At 39.9% G+C, this 23336-nt stretch overlaps 2 protein-coding genes across 3 annotated transcripts in view; one reads left to right on the top strand and one right to left on the bottom strand.

The window, feature by feature from the left end:
• The window catches only part of LOC6574371 (nuclear RNA export factor 1), a 67004-nt gene that overhangs the window by 24673 nt on the left and 18995 nt on the right, over window positions 1–23336 (top strand). The gene's annotated exons all lie outside the window — the stretch shown is intronic.
• LOC6574370 (mpv17-like protein) lies at window positions 1724–21906 on the bottom strand. The gene is made up of 4 exons (XM_002000385.4): window positions 21803–21906; window positions 4102–4312; window positions 3766–3973; window positions 1724–1999 (listed from the first exon to the last, which is right to left on the bottom strand). Exons 2-4 carry the CDS (start codon window positions 4251–4253, stop codon window positions 1778–1780), a joined length of 582 nt encoding a protein of 193 aa, XP_002000421.1. The 5' UTR covers window positions 4254–4312; window positions 21803–21906; the 3' UTR covers window positions 1724–1777.

The raw sequence follows: 23336 nt of genomic DNA, 5'->3' as shown, positions 1-23336 counted from the left end.
AATTCGAACAGCCCATGGCTGATTATCAGCCTCGTCGCCATCATCGTCGTCGCCGTCGTCGTCGTCATTTGCGTTGTCATCCTCGTCATTCTCATCGTTTGACTGTAGTTTATATTGTTTTTTTTTATTTTATTTTCGCCTGCCTGTTTCAGAATAATCTAAATCGGCATTATTTATGCATTCAGCTCGCATTCGGCACGCAGACGCCGCATGTCGAGCACTCTGAATCCCTGAAAACCCCTCCAGATACTCTCCCAATATGGTTTCGCATTTAAATGCAGCCCAAAAAGCAAGCGAAAAAAAAAACGAAGAGCGACAGAGAAATATACAAACAAACCAAACACAAATCCATATTAATTTTGATATATGGCTCTTTGACGCGCATATGTAGAATAAAACGGGTCAATTTGATGCCGAACTTTCATTTCGATTTCTCGTTTCGAGCTTTCGACTTGATTGCAGACTGCAAATATGCATATGTCAGAGTTGTCAGATGTTACCCTAAAATCTGCTCTAATTTAACTATCTCAAACTCTCTTGTACTATCTAAACAGAACAGAAAAATTTCTTTTTCGTAAAAAGAAAATTTTCCTTTTCCGAAAAAGAACAATTTTCTTTTCTATTTCTCTGATAATATTTCTATCGAATACATTAATCTTTTTAATATGTGCAAATACACAACAACACAAACAACACACACATATGTATATGAAATATATTGAATATTCAAACTAGTCTTTGCTTTAAGCAATTATCATTGAAGTGGGTTTAGATAGAACTTAAGAACTTTACTTAATCAGAGCGTGTTCCATGAATGCAAAGTATAAAGAACTTAAGTTTGCTCTAAAATTACCTACATTAATCTTGATTTGTTATCCTACGTTTTCATCAAGGTACTTTTTGTAAAAAAACCTCTTATCTTCTGTTAATTATCAAGATTAGGCTTGGCATTTACATTTTTTATGAACCCTTAGATCATATAAATAATATATTAACTATATCAGATTAACACACATGTCATATAAGTTTCTGCATGTTTTGTTTTTCAAGTTATGCTAAGCAAGCTCTTTTATGTTTTTCAAGTTATCTTGATCCAGCTCAGTTACTGCCAGCTGCTCTGAAATCTTAGCCGACTCACTCCATATTATGTCATGACTGTGGCCCATTAAAAATTCGAAATGAATCCCTCTGTCTAATAGAGTATTCATTCTTTGGCTTAGCTCTGTCGTGTGCAGCTCTTTAATATCCCCTGGCATATTAGCTAGTAAAATGCTTGACACCATCGTTAAAACTAAGCCCCATGCAGTGCCCAGTGGCAGCCGCCAAGACCATTTGCTCTCCCACGAGCGCCATAAAACACGCCGCAGACACAGACGTCGCTCTAATATGATGTGTGGAACAGAACAGAAAATAGAAAAATATGAAATGATAAAAAACAACGGCAATAAATGTGACCCAAGTCAATGGGGTTGTCTGAGTGTGTGAGTGTGTGAGTGTGCCACATGTAGTATAATATAACGCGACTCCAACTAAAGCAACAAAACTTATCACAATCCATTTATCAGCGACAATTAATGGCTGCCTTAAGTGCAGGGTATATTATAGGGTATACAGGGTGTGTACATACGTGCTCGCAGTGACAAACAAACGAAATGAGAGGCAATTTAAGTGAGGTCAGGCCAAGAACAGAATTTCCGAAAATAAAATACAGCTGTAAACATAATTAGAATTAAAGTTAATATTTATTTAGGTTTATTTTAAATGTGCTTCAATCTCTTCACATCTCCAAAAAGTGTATGTCCACGGCATGATGGTCAACATCGACAGGAGGATGCAGCTGCAGGAATTTCACATAGGCCAGGAACGTGGTCCAGCACATGCTGAAAAAGGAGGTGAAAACTACCTGATTTCTGGCCGGAACAAAGGCAAAGTTAACTGTTTGCACGCAGGGCCAATAAATAATGCCGACCTTGTAGGCATCCAGGAACTTATCGCTAACCTGCACAGAGAGAGAGAGAGAGAGAGAGAGAGAGAGAGAGAGAGAGGTAGACATCAAGATAGTGCGTTTATGGGCGTGGCATAATTTTTAGTGCCAGCGCAGAAAATTGTAATAAAGTGACAGTGGAGAGGAAATTTTCGCAAACAAAACAGAAAACTTTTATTTACGAACAAAGTTGGTGTATGGGAATGTGTGTGTATGGGCGTGGCATTTTGTTAATGTTGTTAATTAAAAAAGCCTTTTGGCATTTCACATTTTCACTTTTGGCCACATTTGTTGCCGTCGGCCAATGGGAAACTTGTGAAAATGATATTTATTTTTGGCCCAGCCAAAAGTCAACAACAAAGAAAATAAATTGCGGCGCGAATGGCTAATTACGTTAAGCTACTAATTAAGCACAAATTGGGCTTAACAAATAAAGTTAATGCACTTATTACGATGCAGACTTAAAAAAAAAAGAAAGATCCAATTATTGAACCTCAACTGAATTAATTGCTGAATTAAATTTGTAATAGTGTATTCTGTGCATAGCCAATGGCAAATGAAGTTGTTTATAGAGTTGCTTGGCAAAAAACATCTTCATCGGTTGCCGCTCGGCCAAAGTTTGCCAATCGAACGCAAAGTCGCAGATCTGGGAAAACGCATGCAAGCCAAATGAGACAACGCACGGTTGACATAAATATATGGTAAAACATTTACATTTATCAAGATAAATGGTTTCTAATGATATAGAAGTAACTCGACTGGGGGAAGTTGGGGCCGCCAAGCCAACAAATCAATGCTGACAACTCGGCACAGAGTCACAGATGGAGACACAGACCCAAGCGCAGACAGCGAGACAGTAAGACATTGAGACAGACAGGTGATATTTATGCACGGTTACAGATGCTGGCAAACAGATACAGCTTCAGCAGCTACATGAACGGAGGCCCAGATACTGGGCCAGTCAGTCGAGTGTAACTGTCGTGAGAAAATGTCTTTCCGAAAGACCCACACATACGCATATGTTGCTTAAAGTACACGGCGACAGCTTGTTGGGCCCAAAGCCCCAATTTCAAAACAAACAAAGTATACGAAAAAAAGACTAAATACGTCTGTAGAGTGAAGCTGTAGCTGTAGCTGTGCATTGAAACGAAAACTTTATGGCCATCGCATTATTTCTATCTGGGTTAAATATTGAAAAACTTAACTGATTTTGTAAATATTTTAGGATCATCGAGAGCTATACAGCGGCCTGGGATTATGTTTGCAGCTTTCAATATATTAAAATTTAGATGTATTAAATTGCTTTGACGAAGGTAACTTAAAGTCAAGTTTATATTATATATATATATATATATATATATATATATTGAAATTAATGTAGACTTTGATCAAGATATATATAGAACACTATATGCACCTACCATTATACATATCAGAAGAGAGTTGAATACCCTCTATAATGCGATTAATGATAGCGATAGCGATTACAATAACGATAACAAATTGAACACTGGCCAATAAACAATTTTTATCAGCGCGCTGCAGAGCAATAACAATAATCATAACGATTACAAAACGAAAAGATGAAAGACAGCGAGATGGGAAGGAAGAGAGAAAGAGGGGAGGAGACAGAGCAAGAGGCAGCTATCAGATCAACTGGATTACTCGAAGTGGCCCGTCAAATTGGGAGTGAAAGACATTAACGAGAAAAGAGAGAGGAAGAGAGTGAGAGAGATAGAGAGAGGGAGGGAAAAAGAGATCGATGGAGACACTTAACGTACCTCCTGCTTGGCCTGTTCGTATGTGTTGCCCTCCATCAGAGTCATGGTGAAGAGAAAGGAGCTAATGGCCATGGGATCGTAGGCCGTCTGCTCGGTGATCGCCTTGCAGAGAGATGACTTAATATCTGTGCGGGGCCACATGACGGTGGCCAGTCTTATCCAAAAATATATGGTCGGTCCCATAAAGAAGAAGCCAAACAAACTGAATCTGCAATAATAAAATAACCACACAAAAAAGTGAAGAGGAAAAGGAAAAGGAGACACCAACACCACAGAGTAATCGATGCCAATTATCAGCCAGAGCAGCTGCTGGACAATATTTGGCTGTTGCCCCACCTCAGACACTTCATCCAGTCGTAGGTGCGGAATGTCCGTTTCTCGATCAGCGTCTGCTCGATGAGGCTGCCGCACGGCCACAGGGTCCCATATGATATCATGCCTCGTAAGATCTTATATTTGTTTGTTAAATTCATGAAACTGCGGAACATTTTCGCGCCTTACGTTCCGCTCTTAAGTGCTCGAAGAAAGCAAAATTATTAAAAGTGGCCTGCAAGAGAAATTGATTGTCGATAAATATTTCGGTGAAGGACGAACTACTTATAAATTAAATGAATTTGTTAAGCCAGCAGGTAAACTCAGCCAAGGTGAAGAGGAATAGCAAGAAAGAGAGAGAGAGGGAGGGACAGAAATAAATGTTTACACTATTTTAATTATTTGAAGTACTCAGCTGAACTCCTTATTTAACAGTCCCTAAATTGGAAGCAGACTTTTCCTTAAAGTACTTAAATTTGAAATAGAAATTTGAAGTTAATCCAAGACTAAAATTTGTAGGCAGAGAAATACTTGATTATTCTATATAAAAAATGTTGAAAGTAATCTGCATTAATTTAATTTAGGTAGCTTAAACATGTACATAATTATAAATATATACAATCATTTTTTTCTTTTTCTTTTCTGTCTGTACTAATTATAAGAATAATTTCCATTAGTACCAAAAGTGAGCAAGCACTGAAAATCGCTTTCAGTTTTTGTCAGCTGTCTATATTTTCATGCATATCTTATATTATATGGGGTAAACAACGTCGTATGACTGATTCGATTATGTTTCATTTGATGTTTCCCCCCGAATTTCTACAACTTTTTAAATTACTTTTCTAGCAATTCGTTGCGGAGCTTTGCCTTTTGCTGCAAATTGGATACAATTTGCCAGCTCTCATTGACATTGGCCACCTGCCTCTCGGCGCGGCTTGTTTATGTAGTTAGCTGCACCTTCAGCGCTGCCAGCTCATTTAAAATTTAAATGTAAATATAATGCAAATTAATGTTAAGGAAACATTTTGTTATGGCCCGGCCCGGCATGGCAAAGTCTGATAAACAAAGGCGAATGAGAGTGTGGAATGGGAACGCGGCCTGTTTGGACAGTTGCTCAGCAGTTATAGTAACAGGCACACACATAAACACACACACACACACACGCACACGCACGCACACGCACGCACACAGAGAGGGAGAGAGAGCCTCTCGTCCTAGGCAGGACAAGGCTGGCAACCTGAACGGGACAGGCAGCGACAACGTGTACATGTTAATTACTTGTGAAAATATGCAACAGACGGCCAACAACGACAACAACAACAGCTAGTGAAGGCAGCCTACAATTTGCCATGAGGTATACTTTTTCACACCAGCTAAAATTACCAGCGCGGTTTGAATACGGGAGGAGAATAAAAACGAGTAAGCAGGAGAGATCCGAACAGGGCCTGTCCCGGCTCTATTGTTGTGAGTGCCCTTCAAAGGGAGCCTGCCTGGCTGGCTGACTGGCGTGTGTGCGGGCATACTAATTACAAAAGCAACAACAACAACAACAATAACAACAGCAACAACCACCCCAACAGTGAATTTGGCTCTTTAATCGCTTCAACAACTGTTTCTTCAACTTCCTACCCACACCCTAATATCCCAGTCAGAACTTTAACTCCAACTCCCAATTCGAGGCCCATTCTCCTTTGCTCTGCCGCTGCGGCTCATTAAGCGGCCAACCAAAAAAAAGAATGAATCCAAATACTTCAAATCACACATCTCTTAATTACACTCTAGTCGGTCTTAAAATACCCTGTAAAATGTAAAAAGTAATTAAGCAGCAGTAGTAGATCTAATAGAATGACTCTGGTAGGCAGTATTAGTGAAGAAGAAGATATACTATATAGCATAGGTCATAAAAGAAATGTTAAGGAAATTAAAGCGTTGAATTCTACTATAAGTAAAATGTAAATCTAAAACTCAAATCTTTATGGATTTTACTGTAACTGTAATTGACCTTATTTGAGATTAACGTTCCCGCAGTTACCTCTATAATAATCTACGTTTTTTTTCCAGTCAGACTCAATAATCGTATGGATTATGTAGATTACAGGGTATTTCTGTGGCCATCACTTAGCAGTGTTGCACATTTGTTTGTGTTTTATTGCATTGTACTTCTGATTTTGGGAACTCTGGCTGCCGTTCGTAAGTATCTTTCGCTCAAGCCTAATTGCTTTTTATGACAGTCGACTGAATATGATAAATCTTTCGTGTTGTTTCTGCTCTGTTCAGTTCAGCTGTGTCTGTCGGGTTGTTCCGGCTAGAAACATTATTTCGACATTTGTCGGCATGGAAACATTCTTTGCAATTAAATTCGTTGTCTGTGCTCCGTATATACAATATTTCGGCATTCCGGTAGCGTGCACTACATAGACATCAAGCCGTAATACTTGACATCTGTTACTCGCTGGAGCAACGAACCGCCTCTGGCTCTGCCTCTGCCTCTGCCTCTGCCTCTGCCTCTGTCGCTGCCCTTGCCACTGCCACGCCCCACGCTCGTTAAGCTGCCTCGGACTGAGTCAGCTCGTCTGCCCGTCCCTTGCCCTGCGAGACAGTCAAATGTGTCAGCTGTGCGAGTGCCTCGATGTGTGACATTTATTTGCAATTGGCTGCGGATTTCATTAGAGCTCTACGAGTGGCTCGAGGAGACCACATGAAAGTGGCATTCGAGGTCCTCTCGACCTCTCGAGCATGCACGCCCTTCGGCTACATCTTGGCGGGCACTGCGGCAAATCAAAGTGTGGCAACTGAACTTGACACTTGATACGATTTAATTGCCACCAGATGGCGAGCAGCCATAAGAAGTGTCTAAGTTACACGATTTGATGTATAGTATATATGTATATTATCGTCAGCTCAGTTTCTACTTAAATCAGATACCTTTGAAGTTCTTGAAGTTCTCACGTAGCAGCCACTATAAATACTTGATCATCAACTATAAATACACGGGTATATGGGCTACTTTGCGGTGTGTGTTTACACTCTGAGAAAAATAGTAGTGGTATTGGATTTCTTTCTATTTGGGGTTTCAATGAATTCAACATTCAATTGTGAATTACCTTGAAATAAATATTTAATAAGTTTTTGTTGTGCTAAGAGAATTAGCTTTGAAGTTAAGGCGGGATTTTAAATAAAACTGGGAGAACTGAGAGCAACTGAGAAGCCTTTTATTATGTATAAACTCCATAATACTGAATTAGCGTTAGAATGAAGAAGTTTACTAAAATTATTTGTCGACGAAGAAGTAGTACTTTGCAATATTCATATTTATGTTCTTAAATCTCCCTAAATTCCATTTCTTCTTGTTTAAAGTCAAATTGTTATATTTTCCTCTAGTTTTGCATAATCTTTCTACGCAAACAGAATCATACCAATTTGATATACATATGAAACTCTATACACCGTTTTCACTGCAACACATATGAAATAAAATATTCAAAAATGTTCACAACTTGTATCTGGTTTGTTGCATAGCCATAAACAATTTGAAATCTGAAGTATATATACGTAGATATGTTTGCTCGTATATAAATCCAATTTCGCGCACTTTTCTAGCGAAATGGGGGCTTGGGCAACTTATTTGGCTGTCAGCTTTTACATTTTGCATGACGATAAATTTTACAATGCGCCCCTCAGCGACTGTGCAACAAAATCATTTTCACGCTCGCTGACAACAACAGCAACAGCAACTGCAACAACTGCAACTGCAATAGCAACAGCAGCAGCAGCAACAACAACAACTGCAGCAGGCATTGCACATAAATTAAAAGTAAAATGTTTATTTACGCTGTGTGTCCAGAAGGATGTATCAATGTTGGCTCAAGGGAGTCCGCGGGCAGTGCGGGCTGGCAGGGGGAACATGCAACATCTGAACCGCCTGCCAGTTTCCTGCACAACATTTGCATTTTGACGCCGTTTTACGCATGATGTGGATAAGAGAATGTCCCCTCCCTGCCCGCGGCCAACTCTCTATTCCTGCCTCTCTGTGGCTTATCAGCTAAATGAAATCAAAGAGCGTGAGTGTGGCGAGGGGACAGGGGTGACGAGCGAGGCGTCGCTCAAGTCAGAGCCTGCAGCAGCATCTTGCAACATTTTGTTTTAATTTCGCACTCTTGAAATGTGGCAGCCGCCACTCGAACGGGCTTTTGATGTTGCCCAGACGTCGACTGCGCTGCCGACGCCAGACGCCAGCACTAGCAGCTGTTGTTCGACTTCAGCAGGCAGCCATCCAAAGCTCCCTGCTCCACACGAATAGACTAAGTGCCGTCAATACCCTGCGCATTTAATCTATTTCCCATCACATTCAACTCGTTTCTGCTGTTCGATTCAAATTCAAATTCAACTTTTCGTAGATATAAAAGCGCTTCTCAAGCAGCTACACTTCAATGAAAAGAATAATAAACGCTTGGCTGTCCATTGTTATTTCTGACAAAGAGAATGCTATATTTATTCCACGAATTATTATTTTTGAAAGTCAACAATTTCGTAACACGAGACTTTATTAGAATTGACAGGTATATTTCCATTTCATGATCATAAATTAAATTGCTCTTTGAAGTATTTTTAAGCATTTTTTTAGCTTAAGAATCTAAGCCTGAGCCTAATAATCTAATTTGATGTGAATATAAGATAGTTATTTAATAATTATTCAGCAGTGTATACAAAATTCGACTTTGAGTCGTTCGGTTTTTCTCTTCTCCTTTCATGTTTCATTATTTTATTGCGCTGTGCCTCGGGGGCGCTTCACTGGCTGCCGCATAGGCCCCCGCTCGCCCCCGCCCTGCCCTCTTGCCAGCGCGTCGTGGCGCGTATTTCCTGTTGGTCGTCGACGGCACTTGCAACATTTCATTTAATTTAATTCTTTTTACAGTTTGCTTTGGTTTTTTATGATTAAATTTACAGCCTATTTTCCGAAAAAAATAACAACAACTACAACAACAACAACAACGACGACGACGACGACGACGAAAAATACGAAACGTTTATTTTATTAAATGTGCTTATTGATTTTTCCCAACGCGCTTTCAAGTTTTATTTCGTTCAATTGGTTTTCAATTTAATTTCAAACTTCACACAAAATGTTGTTGTTGTTCTTGTTGTTGTTGCTGTCGCAAGTGCCACATCAAAGGCAAAAAAAAAAAAAAAAAACGAAGACGACGCTAATTGCAGCCTACAAAAGTATCTGCATCTGTATCTGTGCTCGCTCGTATCTGTATCTGTATCTCGGGCGCGTATCTCAAGGTGTGAATTGTGATTGCATTTGCTGTGAAGATTTCTTTGTACCTTTGCCATGCACAATATTTTGTTCGTTTTCTTTTCGTTTTTTGTCGACTTTTTGATTTTCAGGTTGGCTTTTTCGGCTATTGTTGTTTATTGAACTTTTCGTTGCACGATAGCAGCGCCAGCGGGGGGCTGGCAGCAAAGGGGAGTTTGGGTTGGGGGCGAAGCTACGTGCTAGTTTTAAACATATTGAAACATGTGTATTTGTCGGCTGTTGGATGCGGGCTGTTTGTTCTTTGCGCCGTACCATGATTTGATTTATTTGTACACAACTTTATGATATTTACATGTCTGAGGCCCGGGGTACAAAAATTGGAATGAGCTCTGGCATTGAGCATTCGTTGCATGCAATCTGGGTTCACTGAGCGTGTTACGCCTTCGAGTGTGTGTGTGTGTGTAAAAAGTCAACATAAGGGTTTGGGCATGGGAATTTATATCAACGAATCAGCAGGCACCCCCAGCATTTCAGGGTTTTTGATGCAGCTCGCAGGCATAAACTGTATAATAATATTATGAAATAAATCTAGCTTAATTATTCGATAAGAGAAATATGAGATTGCAGACGAAAAGGAAAGGAAACATAATTATCGACAGGGAAAAGGTCGCTCATTAAGCCTAGAGGCAAAGGGCATAACTGGTAGATAGAAAATCCTAATTTTATAGCTATGTTAATCTACCACTAAAAATTTAGTAGATAGTTAACCAACAGCATTTTTAAATTCTCAAGTTTTCCAAACACGCCTAACAAAACACTATCTCCGACTACAAACGATAATAAACAAAGGCAAGATTGACTTCAAGCAAAGTTGCTTTCAGCGTGGCATAACAAGAAGAAAAGGTCGCTGTATCGAATCCCAAATTTCGGTGTGCCTATAATAATATTTAAACTAATTTGACCAATGTTATCGTTGGCTCTTAACTGTAACAGACAAAGAACAGATTTACTTATCCGAAAGTTCGTTTCCGTTTGACATTGACGAAAACCTTTTCAATTATCCCTCAAGCGGGCAGCATTTCCCTCTCGAGTGTCCCCTGCCCTGCTCAATGCACTCAATCAAGTGCAATTATTGGAAAGAGCTCGAAAGTTGTGGCCAGGCGGGGTTTCTGTGGTTATCTAATGCTGTTCATCTGCATTCAGTTCTTTTGTAAGTTGCTTGGCCCGCCTGCTGCGCTCAGGCTGGGGCTGGGCTGGCTGCCAGGCTCGATTATCGTTATCAATGCATGGCCCGTCATAATTAATAAGACTCACCCTCGCCCAGAGCCGAGCAGGACTGCAATCAGTTGGGCCATTGTGCCAGGCAGCAGGCCTTATCAACAGACTCGATTCAACGAACCCCAAGCCTAAGCGAACAGCTGCTGTTTCTGTTTTCTGACCCACTTGGCTTTACCTCGCTCTCTCCCTCTCCCTTTCTCGCTCATGGTGTTGGTTTAGGCGCTCCTGGCCAATTAAGGTTTTCCTGTTGTGCGAAATTTCATAAACAATTCTTACTTTTTAACCCTCGCCTCGGTGTGGCGGCATATGTGATAATATATTTTGTCTGTCTTCCACCTACTCATATAACTGTACATATATATAAATATTATACACATATTTGCGAGCTTGTGTGTGTGCTTGTTTGTGTCTGTGTATTTTCCGTTACCCGGACCCTTTCGCCCAGAAATGAAAACTCGCATCACACACGCTCAATTTCAAGTGTCGAAACGCCCGACAGCTGTGATAACAGAAGGGAAATGAAATACCCCGCCCTCTGCAGCACCCGCCGGGCATAATGTTGGCTAAAGTTTTAAAATAACATCAGCCAAGGGCAGCGAGCAGAAGGGGAGAGGGCAGGGGTTAGAGTCTGCCCTGCTGGTACCACAGTTCGGTTCAACAATTTATGAAATCATTTTCGCATTAAAAAGCGAGTACGAAAGGCAGCAAAGTAAACCCAAACGGCAAAACAGTTGGCAACACATGCGCTGCCAACTAAAATATTGCAATTGCGCTTGATTCGCTTCCATTTCATTATAATTGCTGTATGTTATTCTTTGGCCGTATCTTAAATGCGCTCACTGTGCCCGGGGCGAAGGACAACGGAAACGTTGCCCAAAACAAGAGAATCCAATTTCGTTAGAATTTGATTGTCAGCCAGAATAACGAGGCGACATACGTAGAGAAAATATACTCTGACTGGCTGGCAGGCAGGCAGGCAGGCAAGTAAACAGGCCGGACGAACGGACGGACAGCAGGCCGACCAAAGCGAACACATTGAAATTTAGAAACAAAGAAAAATACGAGAGTGGATGGCATAAATACATAGAAGCGTTCTGCATTTTACCATTCCAGAATTCTCGGTACGCACAAGTGTCAAAAACAGCACATGACAGTTTTTTGGCGGCATTCACAGTTAGCTGTACACAAGTGCCATTGAGTTCTGTATGCATGTGTATGTGTGTGTGTGTAAGTGGACAATTTAGTTTAGTTAGTTTTGGCATTGAACGGAAGCGGGCCCAAACGTCAGTTAAGCCAAATTGACGTTTTGTGTGTGGGCCCCAGCCATAGTCTGAGTGAGCGAGAGAGCGGGAGCGACTGAGCGAGAGAGCTGCCCCTCGCTGCTCGAGTTTCATCTGGCATTGACATTAGAATTGGCACGCATTCTGCATTTGATGAGGATACGACAAGTGGGCTGCATAACTGACTAAATTCTATTTAAATTTAGTTTCAAATGCAATCCAAGCATCAGCTGAGGCTGCTAGGTGCTTCAGCGCAATCTTTGTGAATTGGCTTAGAGGTAAGTTCTTAAGACGCCTGCTGGATATAATCATATTGACAAATCGCGTGAATTTAAGTTAGGTATTACTGAATGCTTAATTGTATCATAAGTTTATGGACTTTTAAAGAGAATGCAAAACGCTCGAAGCTAGAAATTAGCTATCTCTGCCATTTAGGAAAAGCAACTATTCATATCTTTTCTTATAAAACTCTAATATATATAGAGCACATTACTAGGGAGTTTACAAGTGGGTTGCTAAGAGCTGAACTTTGATTTAATCTCGCTCTCTCAATCTATAGAAATGTCTTTCTCTGTTGACTGCTCACTCCTCTCAAGTTCTCTCCTATTGACATGGAACATTTATTTGCATTGCAGCACCATCAATTATCAATCCATAGGTCTCCACGTAGTTTCATGTTAGCCGAAAAGTGGACGGTTCCCCATCGCTTCATCAGCTTCAGGTCGCCGCTCGCTCCGTGAGACTTTGCTGTCTTTCGCTGTCAGGTTTGTCATGTGTGTAGCAGGCAGCGCCCACGTTAGTTGGAAGCCCCGTGGGGTTACATTGAACCCAGCAGACGAAATAAAAAGCTGTGCCCAAATTTAGACCCCGGTTCAGTGCACTGCGCCATTGCGAGAGTGCTAGCCGTTCGGCTAGAGTGAAAAAGTAAATAAAATGCCGGCACAACTGTCAATTATGGACGTAGTGTAGTGCTGGGCCATCGCACACATAAATACAATAAACAAATATGCCAAGTAGATGTACAAACACACAAACACACACACACACACACACATATACTACGTATATATGTAGGTATTTATATATACTGATATACGAATGTATATTCGATATGCAAGCAAACAGCAGCAATTGAGTTTGCGGCCGATTGTTTCGCTGCTTCGATGGCTGGCAACGTTGTGTAGTGGGACGCAGGCTCGAGGCACGGAGCCCATTGACACATGCCACATACGAAAATGCAACGTCAAAGTCATTTGTCACGCGCCGGCTACAACGGAACGGTATCAATGTGCGAACAATGAACCAGGCGGCAGGCAAATAAACCTCTCCACAGCCCCCACTGCTCCCGCCACTCGCTTCACTCGCCCCTTGCCGCACTGGCCAAAAGTCGCACAGAAATAAATGTTGAGCACACACTAAATCAACAATTATGTACAAGATAAGCAAACGATTCGAATCATTCGAACCCTCTCCATGGCCCGTGGTCCGTGGTCCGTGGTCTGTGAGTGTGGCTCAAACGAACTTCCGCAATTATTTACAGTGCTCGCGTCTATATCCCATTAGGTTGAACAGCAGAGCCAACAGTTTCTATACCTCGACCCATTGCTTTATCAGTTGCTGTTAGCCAAAGGGAAAAGGGGTGCAGAACGCTAAAAGGCCAGCCGCTCCTCCTCATCCCCCTCGCTGTCTGAAACCTCTGACGAAACAAGTTCGAGTCCCGCTCGTAATTTCATGCACTTAAACTCGCATTATATTTTATTTTCCTCCCTTTTTTTTTATTTTTTTTTTTTTTTTTCTGTGTTCTCTTAATTTTGTTGTTTGTCTGATTTAGTTTTTTTCTTTCATTTTTATTTTATTTTATTTTTTGGTACGTCATCGTTAGCTTGTTTCATTCAATTTTTTATTTTTTTGGAAACCTTAGGCTCCCTTCATTCATTTCTCAATTTTGTTTATTGCTTTTTTCTTGATACCATTCGAGGTGTAGTCATTATCATTTCGCCTGCTCCTCAGCGTGCCGTCCGTACCGTCCGTGCCGTGCCCGTAATTACATTTATGGCTTGTGTGGTGTGGCCTGCTTTGGGGTCTCGGCGCACGGGTGTCGGGGTCGGCTCACGACCCTCTCGCTGCCCCTCGGAAGGGGCCAGTCTGGTCTGGGACTGCGTGCCGTGTGTTAAATTATATGGCCAGTCATTGCATTTATGAGAGCGCAGTTACATGAGCTTGTTTTCATATTTTCTCGATGGGCATTTGGCTGTGTGAGGGCCGCCCATCACGAGCAGCTTATCATGTGCCTTAGTTTTGCTGCAGCGATTACGAACTGGACCAAATTGAGATTCATTCATTCAATAAACAATAGAAGCACAATTTTAATTGCTTTTTGGTGAGTATGAAGTAAACAAATCGGAAATTCGCTCTGGCCATTGTGAATATTTGTTTGAATTGGGTTTACAATTTGGATCACGAACTTCACTGAAATATTCTCTGCTAATGCCCCACTTGGGTAATTCAACAAAATAACTGGGCTTAGTTTTGTATTTAGCTCTAGAACTTGTCTTTCTGCATCTCTTTGTGATTCATTCATGCGCTAGCTATGCCTGATGGCATTCTAATATGCTCAACTGTTGTCCTGGGCATTCAAGATTGTGGCAGCTTAACCTCATTTCGAAAGCATTTCGGGCGTGCAGCGCAAGAATTACATGAACAGTGCCAAGTGGCAAGCGTTGAGCAGCAGGAGGCAAGAGGCAGGAGGCACGAGTGGCAAACGCAAAATCAAAGAAAAGAAAATTAACATGAAGTGAATTTCGAAAGGCAGTCTCAGTGCAGATAAGTACATAGAAACTAAAAGACTGAGAGACGGACAGACAGCTAGACGGACGGACTGTTGGCGGCAAAGGCAAACGTAAAATTTGGCAAGCATTCGCTATAGTAGAGCACGTGCTTATAGCGCAAGAAATGTGGAAACTTTTATTTCCACAGAGACCCACTGAGACAGCCAGTCGACATGGACGTGACGGACAGCAGGCGGGTGGCGGGTGGCGGGAGGGCAGCCGGCGCGGATGGACAGCAAAGGACAGCCGGACTGTGGAACGAACGTCAACGTAATCATGAAGCAATTTCTTCTTACTTTGCGGATCTGGCAACTGCAATTTGTAGTCAGCGCTCTCTTAGACAGCCTCAGCCCGGCAGGGACTTGCGAAATGGGACAGCTGATTGTGACTGCTGTTTTTTGACCCATTCAGACACACACACAATCACACACACAATGTGTGTGTGTTCTTGTCGCAGCTACTTAAGCAGAATTAATCTTTTTTGGCAAATAAATCATGTGGGGCATGCTGGTTCCGTTCCGTTGGCTTTGTTGTGTGCGCAATTTGAATAAAAAATCGGATGAAAATAACGAGTGACTGACTTGGAGATACCCTATGTATTAGTATGCATACAATGGATATTAAATAAATTCTTTTGAATATGGCAGAGGCACATGAGTGAAATTTTCTTATGGGCTTTCAGAATTAAATATCTTTATATTATATTCAAAATTTGAATAGTCGCTTTAAATACAACAAAAATGACTAAGAATTAGTTTTAAAGTTACTTTTATTATCCAAACTGATAGATCCAACTGATTTAGCCAGCCAAATTTAAAAAGCAAAATGTTTGTAAGAATACAAATATTGAAATATCGTCACGCTCTCTCAATTTATTTACAACAATGTTGTTTAAACCGGGTATAATTAGCGCAGATTGTTAAAATTGATTGCAGACAATCGATCTATATATAAACATTCATAGTATATATTGATATATATAGATATATATTGATATATATACGTGCATATACCACTCCCAATTCACATTGAATCAGTGTTATTTTCATTAAATTTATTACTTGGCACATTCAAACACTCACACACACACATACATACAGTCGCAGTCACAGTCACAAAGTAATTTCTTGGCGTCTTTTGCATTGTTTTATACATATTTGAAAAATAAATAATGCTTTGAGCTGTGGAAGCGGGTCGATTAATATAAATCAACGCCCGTCTGTGTCATCCCGTTAGCTCGAGTGTTGCGGCGGGGTGTGGGGACGTGTGGCGTATGGGGGGTGGCTCAACTTTTCCTTTGTGGCTTTAATGAAAGTAATTTATTAAGTAATTTCTAAGCTTTTAGTCGTGACGCTTGTTGTTGAGCGTTTAATTAATTGGTTTTCTTATTAAACGCCAGCCAAAATGAATTATGCATGAGGAACGCGTTAGCCGATATTGGAATCGGGATTGTGCAACCTTTGGCTCTGAGTCGCCACGCTAGCTGGTCGCCCGTAAAACCCAACCAAGTAAATTCCAAGTCCCAGATGAGAGTGAAAAACCCGCAATACTACTGCTAACAAATTCATAATATGTAAGCTGAGGAGTAGACAGTAATCGTTTGTGAAATATTGCAAATACCAGATTAATAAGCATTTCGCATTTCGAATTAAACAATTGCGGTTACGGCAATTAAATTAATTTATGGCGTAGGTGGATCGCCTGCAATTTGTGCGCTTCTTTTCTTTATGGGCCATCGACACATATTTTAGCTTAGCGCATTTACTGCTTTGGGCCAAGACTCAATGCACTGGCCACTCGCCACTGGGCACTGGGAAACGTGCTCTTCTTTTGAAGACAGCCCATAGATAAGTGCGTACTTTCAAAGCAGTTGGCCAACGGCTATCGAATGCTGTTGCTGGGCCTGTGAATGTTGTCGCCGTTGCTCTGTCAGGCGAGAGTCTTGTCTCGCCAATGACTAAGCGGCACTCTAAAGAGACCCAGTTACAGCTGTATATTTACTCGCTTATGTATGTGTGCTTGTGTGTGTATGTGGCACATGTGTATCGACTATCGACTACACTCAAAGAAAACAGGTACATATACAAGCTGTCAAGAGAAATACGAAAGGAATCAAAATTTAATGTAACAATCTGAAATTGAGTGGGATCTGAGATGAGTTAGATTCGGAATTTCTGTGAGAATGATCTTCAATTTATATGAAAACTCAATTTTCTTATTAAAGACTAACCTAATTGGAAAACGGCTGAGAATATTAAACAGAAATGCTCGTATGAATATGTTTCTAATTTAGTTTTATTCAAATATTAAAAATCAACTCCAACAAACTTAAGTTCAAATCAATACTATTCTTATAATGGCAATAGATATAGTAGTAAATAAAGACAGCTAATAGAAACAAATATAACCTCAAGGCTTAGCGCTCTTCCTTCAAATTTCCGTTACTGTAAGTCGATAACTCTAACTCTCTAATTTATAACTGATAATTAGTAAAAAATATGAAAAATTGCTTAGGAAATCATGATTGAAATAAATATATTTAAGATAGGGTATTGTTTCCTATAGAGGACTTTCATTATGAAATAAAATATTCTTACGCTAAGGGTATTTAGAGTAGAGAGAAATGAGGAATTTGTATTGAACATCACATATTTAAACCCTCTCAACTTAAGGTGAATTTCTAGTAGGCTTGCAGTTTTATTGACACGACTTTTTCGCCAAGTGTAGGTTGCAGCAACTTATGCTGCTGCTGTTGCCACTGCTGCTGTTGCTGCGAACGGATATGCACAAGATGCGAAACGTGCTTTTCCAATAACGTCGACAGACAATGACAAAATAAAGCCAAGAAACGATGCGAACCGACTTCGCTTGCAGTCTTATTGTTGTGGTTGTTATTGTTGTTGTTGTAGTGATACTTGTGCATGTTGTTGTTGGCCGTGCTAAAAAGCTGTAGCCAAAAAATAAATAAAAATATTTAAAGAAAACTGTCAAGATTTGCATTTATCGTTGGCGTTGGCGTCGGCGTCGGCGTCGTCCACGTCGTGAGCTAAGAAAAATGCACATATGCGATAAAGTTGCTTTTGGCTTGGGTCTGTCGTATCTGGTATCTAGTATCTGATATCTCACAGATACAGACACAGATACAGCTACAGATACATATGCTTGCCTGGCATTTGCATAACTTGCATATCGGGCGAATATTAGGTAAAAATAAAGAACACGAAACGCTTGTCTAAACAAAACTCAAAACCAAAATGCTGAACAGTTCACAAATAAAATAAAAATATTTTTATTTGCAAGTTTAATTGCATATAAATAATTATGCGTTTGTTAATTTTAATTGACTCGCCGCAGGTATAATCAAAAATCAAATATTTCCAGCATTTTCATTTTGATTCGAAGCAAGGTTTGCGGCTTTCTGGTTAGCTCTTTGCCATTTTAGCATTTTAGCATTTTTCCATTTCAGCATTTCAGCATTTACTCATGGTTTTTTGTTCGTTTGCATTTCGCATTTGTTGTCGATTCATTTAATTAGTTGGCGCTTTGTGGTTTCAGCTGCCCAGATATCTGTGCGACTCCCGCATCGGAACAATCAGATTAAATAGAAATGTGGGTTTTCACTACATTGGCAGATAGCAAAAATGTTCAAAAACAAATACGAGAATTTATTTATTTAGTTTTTTGTTGTTGTTGCTTTTTTTTTTTTTTTTTTTTTGCTTTTTCGCTTTTTTCTTTTTTTTTTACATTTCAAATATTTGGTTTTTGTCGGCTTTTGTGTAATTTCGCCATATGCTAAATAAATTAAAATTCCATTTTATACGCAATTGTGTGTGCGAGTGGGTGAGTAATAAATACATTTGCATTTATTGCGAATGAAAAACAAATCAACACACGCCCAAATGAAATAAGATGCAAACTGGGATTCTGTTATTTATGCAACTAAAATTAATGACGAGTTCATTGGTCCCTGAAGTCAACAACACATTACATTTAACAACAATTGAAACAATAACAAAATTAAATATTTAAATAACAATTCTAACCGGCCATAAAATGTGTTCATTAAACCTACTCTGTGCATATATTGTTTATACACTGAGCGAAATCATGTGTTGTCATCGATAGCAATTTCCTCATTTTTGTCTAACTCTGAATGGGCAAGGCTTTTCCTTATGCCAGCCCGTAGCGAAACAGTTGTATGCCATTAGCAATTGCACCAATGCACACACATACACCTACACACACACACATTGCTATGGCAATAAATCTCATTCGAAATCATCATTTTATATGGCTTACAATTCAATTTCAACGTAATTTCCCCCTTGCGAAATTGCAAAATATCAACAGAATATTTGCCAGAGGGTAACAGGCAGTCAGTCAGTCAGCCCGTCAATCAGTCAGTCAATCATTGAGTCAGATAGTCAAATATTTCAGATACGCCACAGACATACATATGTGCATCATAATTTTTCATTTGCCACGGTAGAAAATCGTTTTACACTTTCGACATAAATTGGCGAAATAAATCATGCTGCCAGCACGTGATTGGGAGTAACTGGGCAAATGGGGGCGTGGATCTGCTGAGGCTACTGCCTGCCCCAAGCACAAAAATTACAGAGCAGTAAGAGGCCTATGAGCTATACGAGTATTTTCGAACTGCTAAGTACTATGATATTTACTATATATATATATATTTCTTTTTTTTTTTTTTACTTTTGTATTATTTATTTGCTGTCTCTTGCATTTCGATTTCGCTTTTATGCGGACAATGCGGCATATGCGGCGTATGCGGCGTATGCGCTATATTTGTGCTTGTGCTTAAAATATTTTTGCCATTGCGTAAAAGTAAACAATTCTGTTTAATATTTATAATTTCGCGATGCCTATACACATTTGCCATTTCAGCTTTTTGCCAATTAAGTGCATTTTCAATTATAGCATGCACACACATACATATATGCATCATGTATGTATACATATATATTTGGTTTATAAAAGGCCACGACCGGGTCGACCTCCACTTGGCAGTTGACTGATTGAATTGTGGCCTCCGATATGGCTGTCTATCGTTTGCCTATACATATACACATATGCATAATGCGTGCATATAACTGAATAATCGGAAATTAATTGTCTTAAGCGATTGTGCGCACTCGCCTGATGCATTGGCTGTTCATTGTACTGCGACAACAAAGTCCAAGATGAAAGCGTTCTATTGATAAATCTACCTTGAATGTAGTGTATTCAGAATAATTTGTAGATTTAACTGATAAATCTCATATGACTTCCCATTGCCATTATATGTGTGTAGTCTGTTTTTGGCAATTATGTACCCAATAATTTTACTGATAGCTGATAAATGAGGCTCAATAGTTCATGCTCATTATTAATTGAAAATTTAATTCTAATTGTAATTTATTTTTGATTTACGCATGGCGTATGAAGCGCCCATTGAACTCTGGTGCTTTGTTTCACAGGCGTATTAAATGCGCATTAGGCTCCCCTCTCTGCCCCTCCATTGTAGGCAGACCATTTCCGCTGGGCCTACTCCGCGTCCCCTCACATACCCTCACACCCGCCCATCCCTTGGCTGGCCGTGGGGCAGTCACTTATCGACCACATTAGCCTAATGATTTCGTCAAGTTTCTCAGCTTGAACAGCATTGTTGTTGTTGTTACTGTTGCTGTAGTTGTTGCTGTTGCTGTTGCTGGACTGTTGCCATTGTCAGCACTTAAATGCAGGCAGGCTTCATTTGGTTAATTGCATGGCAAACGCTGCCATGATTAATGTTAATGCTAATGTGACTGCCCTTTGGGGCCAACGTAAAAATTCTGGCAATCGTGTGTTCCCGATATTAGAACCTGTTTCTAATTCATTTGATTCTTTTTTCTTGTTTTTTTTTTTTTTTTTTTTTTTTCTGTGAATTTTATATATGTATGTATATATTATAATGTGATTCTACGTTGGCAAAGCCAATTTCATTAATTGATATTGTGCATTGAGCTGTTAAGAATTGATCGAGTGATTCAGGTAATCAATTTCGCATCATACAATTAATCTAGCCGTAATTAAAGTGTTACACGGGCAGCGCTATAAATATCAATAATATACAGAAATATTCCCGATATCAAACTGATATTCTATTGAAAACGTGTGCACTGCGTGAAAGTTTTGACCTGACTAAGTTGAAACTTAATCACACAATCCCTGTTAAAATATTATAAATTGTTGAAAGGCGTGCTAAAGCTACTCAATCAAGCTCAAAGTCTTGAAAATGTGTTGCTTGCTTGTTTAACTGCTGTGAGTAACACTTTTTGCCGTTTTATCTGAGTGACATTACAAAATTGATCTCACAACTATTTCAGCTTGGGCATTGCTCGAGGGTGTTTGCCATTCGGGCCAACGCTGGGCGAGATTTGCGGAAGGCATTTAGCTGCTGACGATTGGCATTGCCGCCCATTTGGGCCGTAAGTGGAGCAAGGCTTCTCTCGTTTCGCAATCTTGGCATGCAACCCATTGCAGACCCCCCGTCCCCTGTTCCTCGCCCCGATCCGTCTCCTTTGCAGCCGCATGCCCACTCAGTTGGCAATCGGCAATTGCCCATTTGCATGACCCACTTGCGCTGAGAATTATAAAGCAAAAGGTGTGCTTATGTATGCATAAACCTGAACAGTTGCAGTTAGGCAAACACGAGGGGTTGCCGCTATCAGGGTATTACGTATACGCCGCCTTGGCTGCTTACGCTGACGTCGACGTCGACGTCGTTGTCGTTGTCGTTGCGAATGTCGACTTTATTTATAGACGCCTTTTAATGAATAAACTACTTCCGACAAACGCACATTTGAACTTTAAAACGCACACACACAAACACACACACACACACTGGCACACAGCTATAAATAATCGTTTGGTAATTAGCAATTGCAATTCACATAGCAATTCACATCACTAAACAACATTTTATTTAACAATTAGCAATTTGACGCTCGACTTTTGCACATTGGCTTTGCTTACGCAATCCTTGAGCATATATAGGGTATATAACCACACACATGTCTATAGGTGCACGTAATTACCCTATTAATTGAATCGAAGATAGTTGCAAAAAAATTAAAATGCGCCAATTTGCGCGAATTTGCGACGCGTTTGGCCCAAACAAAAACGAAAAACTAATTCGCAAAGTCGCGAATTCTGCATCCCAATGTCAATGACAGCGCACGAGGCGAAAAAGAAATGCAGGTATACGGAGAGAGGTAGATATGAAGAGATGCGCCTAAGATCATTATGAACATCGCTCAACGCTAGCTGAGTGCCTCTCTGCCTGTATCTGTGGGTGTGTGTGTGTGGCATTGCAAAATGTATCTTTGTGGTTGGCAATCGATAAAGTCCATTCGCAATTGCGACTCATCGTGAGATCGTGTTGCTCTCTAGCCAAGGGTAATGAAATTTTAGCATCGCAATGAAAATGAAGCAAAGTTTGAATTTTGTTATAATCTTATTTCTAATCTGTCTGAGTCGTTTAGGTATATACCTCGATCTATCGCTATCTGCATCAGCAGTTGGCTGAGGTTATCTGAACTAAACTATTCACTTTCACTATGATCTGGCATATTCTATTCAATTGAACTTTATACGGACGTAGCGCTAATCACACTTCTAAGTTTTCTCAGTAGGGTATTTCAACATCTGCTCCGCATTGCTGTTTGCATACTTATTCCGTTTCATTTATTTGTTTACTTATTTATTTTTATTTGCTGCCTTTTTTGTGCAATTCTCTGAGAGCTTTTTTGTATTTCTGCTTCATTCATTGCATTTGGCAAGCGACGGCCAATAAGTTGACCATAGGCTATTGGCCATTGCTTTTTGCCTGGCCATCTTCGCTTCTACATAGCATTTAATTGCACGTTTTGGCCGCTAACAACCACAGCAGCAACAACAGCAGCAACAACAACAATAACAATGGTAAACATAAAGTAAGTAACTAAAGGCAACTTTTTTATTTGCAGTTGCTTTTCGTTTGCCTCCGCTGCGACTTTTGGCCAGCTCTTTTAACTTGGCTATCTATAGGAAATGTCTATATTATACACCGAAGCCCGCTCTTACGGACGAGCCAAGCGGAGCCGACTTTAATGAGTTTGTGCTGTGGCTATGCCAAGAGCAGATAAATGTATATGAATATACATATATAACTGTTTCTTTTTTCTGTCTAACTGACTGATTGATCGACTGGCTGCTTGATTGACTAATTCAGTGATATAAATGCATGCATATATGTATCTATGTGTATGTATTTGTGCCTATATCAATTTATATACAACTTTCCGCTTTGAATGACTAATTGATTGATTGTCTAACTAAATAATAAATATAAATTTGTATATACATATAAAATGAGCTATATACGATATATGTAAGTGCATATATATATTTGAGATTTAAAGAAATGTATATATTCTATTTATATATATTTAGTTTGAAATCAATAACAAATAAATAATATTCTAAATATATATTTACATACATATATTATGAAATCAGTAAATATGTTCTATGGTGATAATACCTTCTGGATAGCCGATTTAATGATTGACGGACTGTCTAACAGTCTAT

Source organism: Drosophila mojavensis, unplaced genomic scaffold, assembly GCF_018153725.1.
Source record: "Drosophila mojavensis isolate 15081-1352.22 unplaced genomic scaffold, ASM1815372v1 contig_277, whole genome shotgun sequence".
NCBI lineage: Eukaryota > Metazoa > Arthropoda > Insecta > Diptera > Drosophilidae > Drosophila > Drosophila mojavensis.
This window is presented reverse-complemented; position numbering and strand designations above follow the sequence as displayed.

Bases quoted from the DNA above. Each gene is read 5' to 3' on its own strand.
- LOC6574370 (XM_002000385.4), bottom strand. From the start codon at position 4,253: ATGTTCCGCAGTTTCATGAATTTAACAAACAAATATAAGATCTTACGA. The intron at 3,974-4,101 runs GTGGGGCAACAG...TTATTATTGCAG, and splicing joins GACTGGATGAAGTGTCTGAG to ATTCAGTTTGTTTGGCTTCT. The intron at 2,000-3,765 runs GTACGTTAAGTG...CTCTCTGTGCAG, and splicing joins ACGAACAGGCCAAGCAGGAG to GTTAGCGATAAGTTCCTGGA.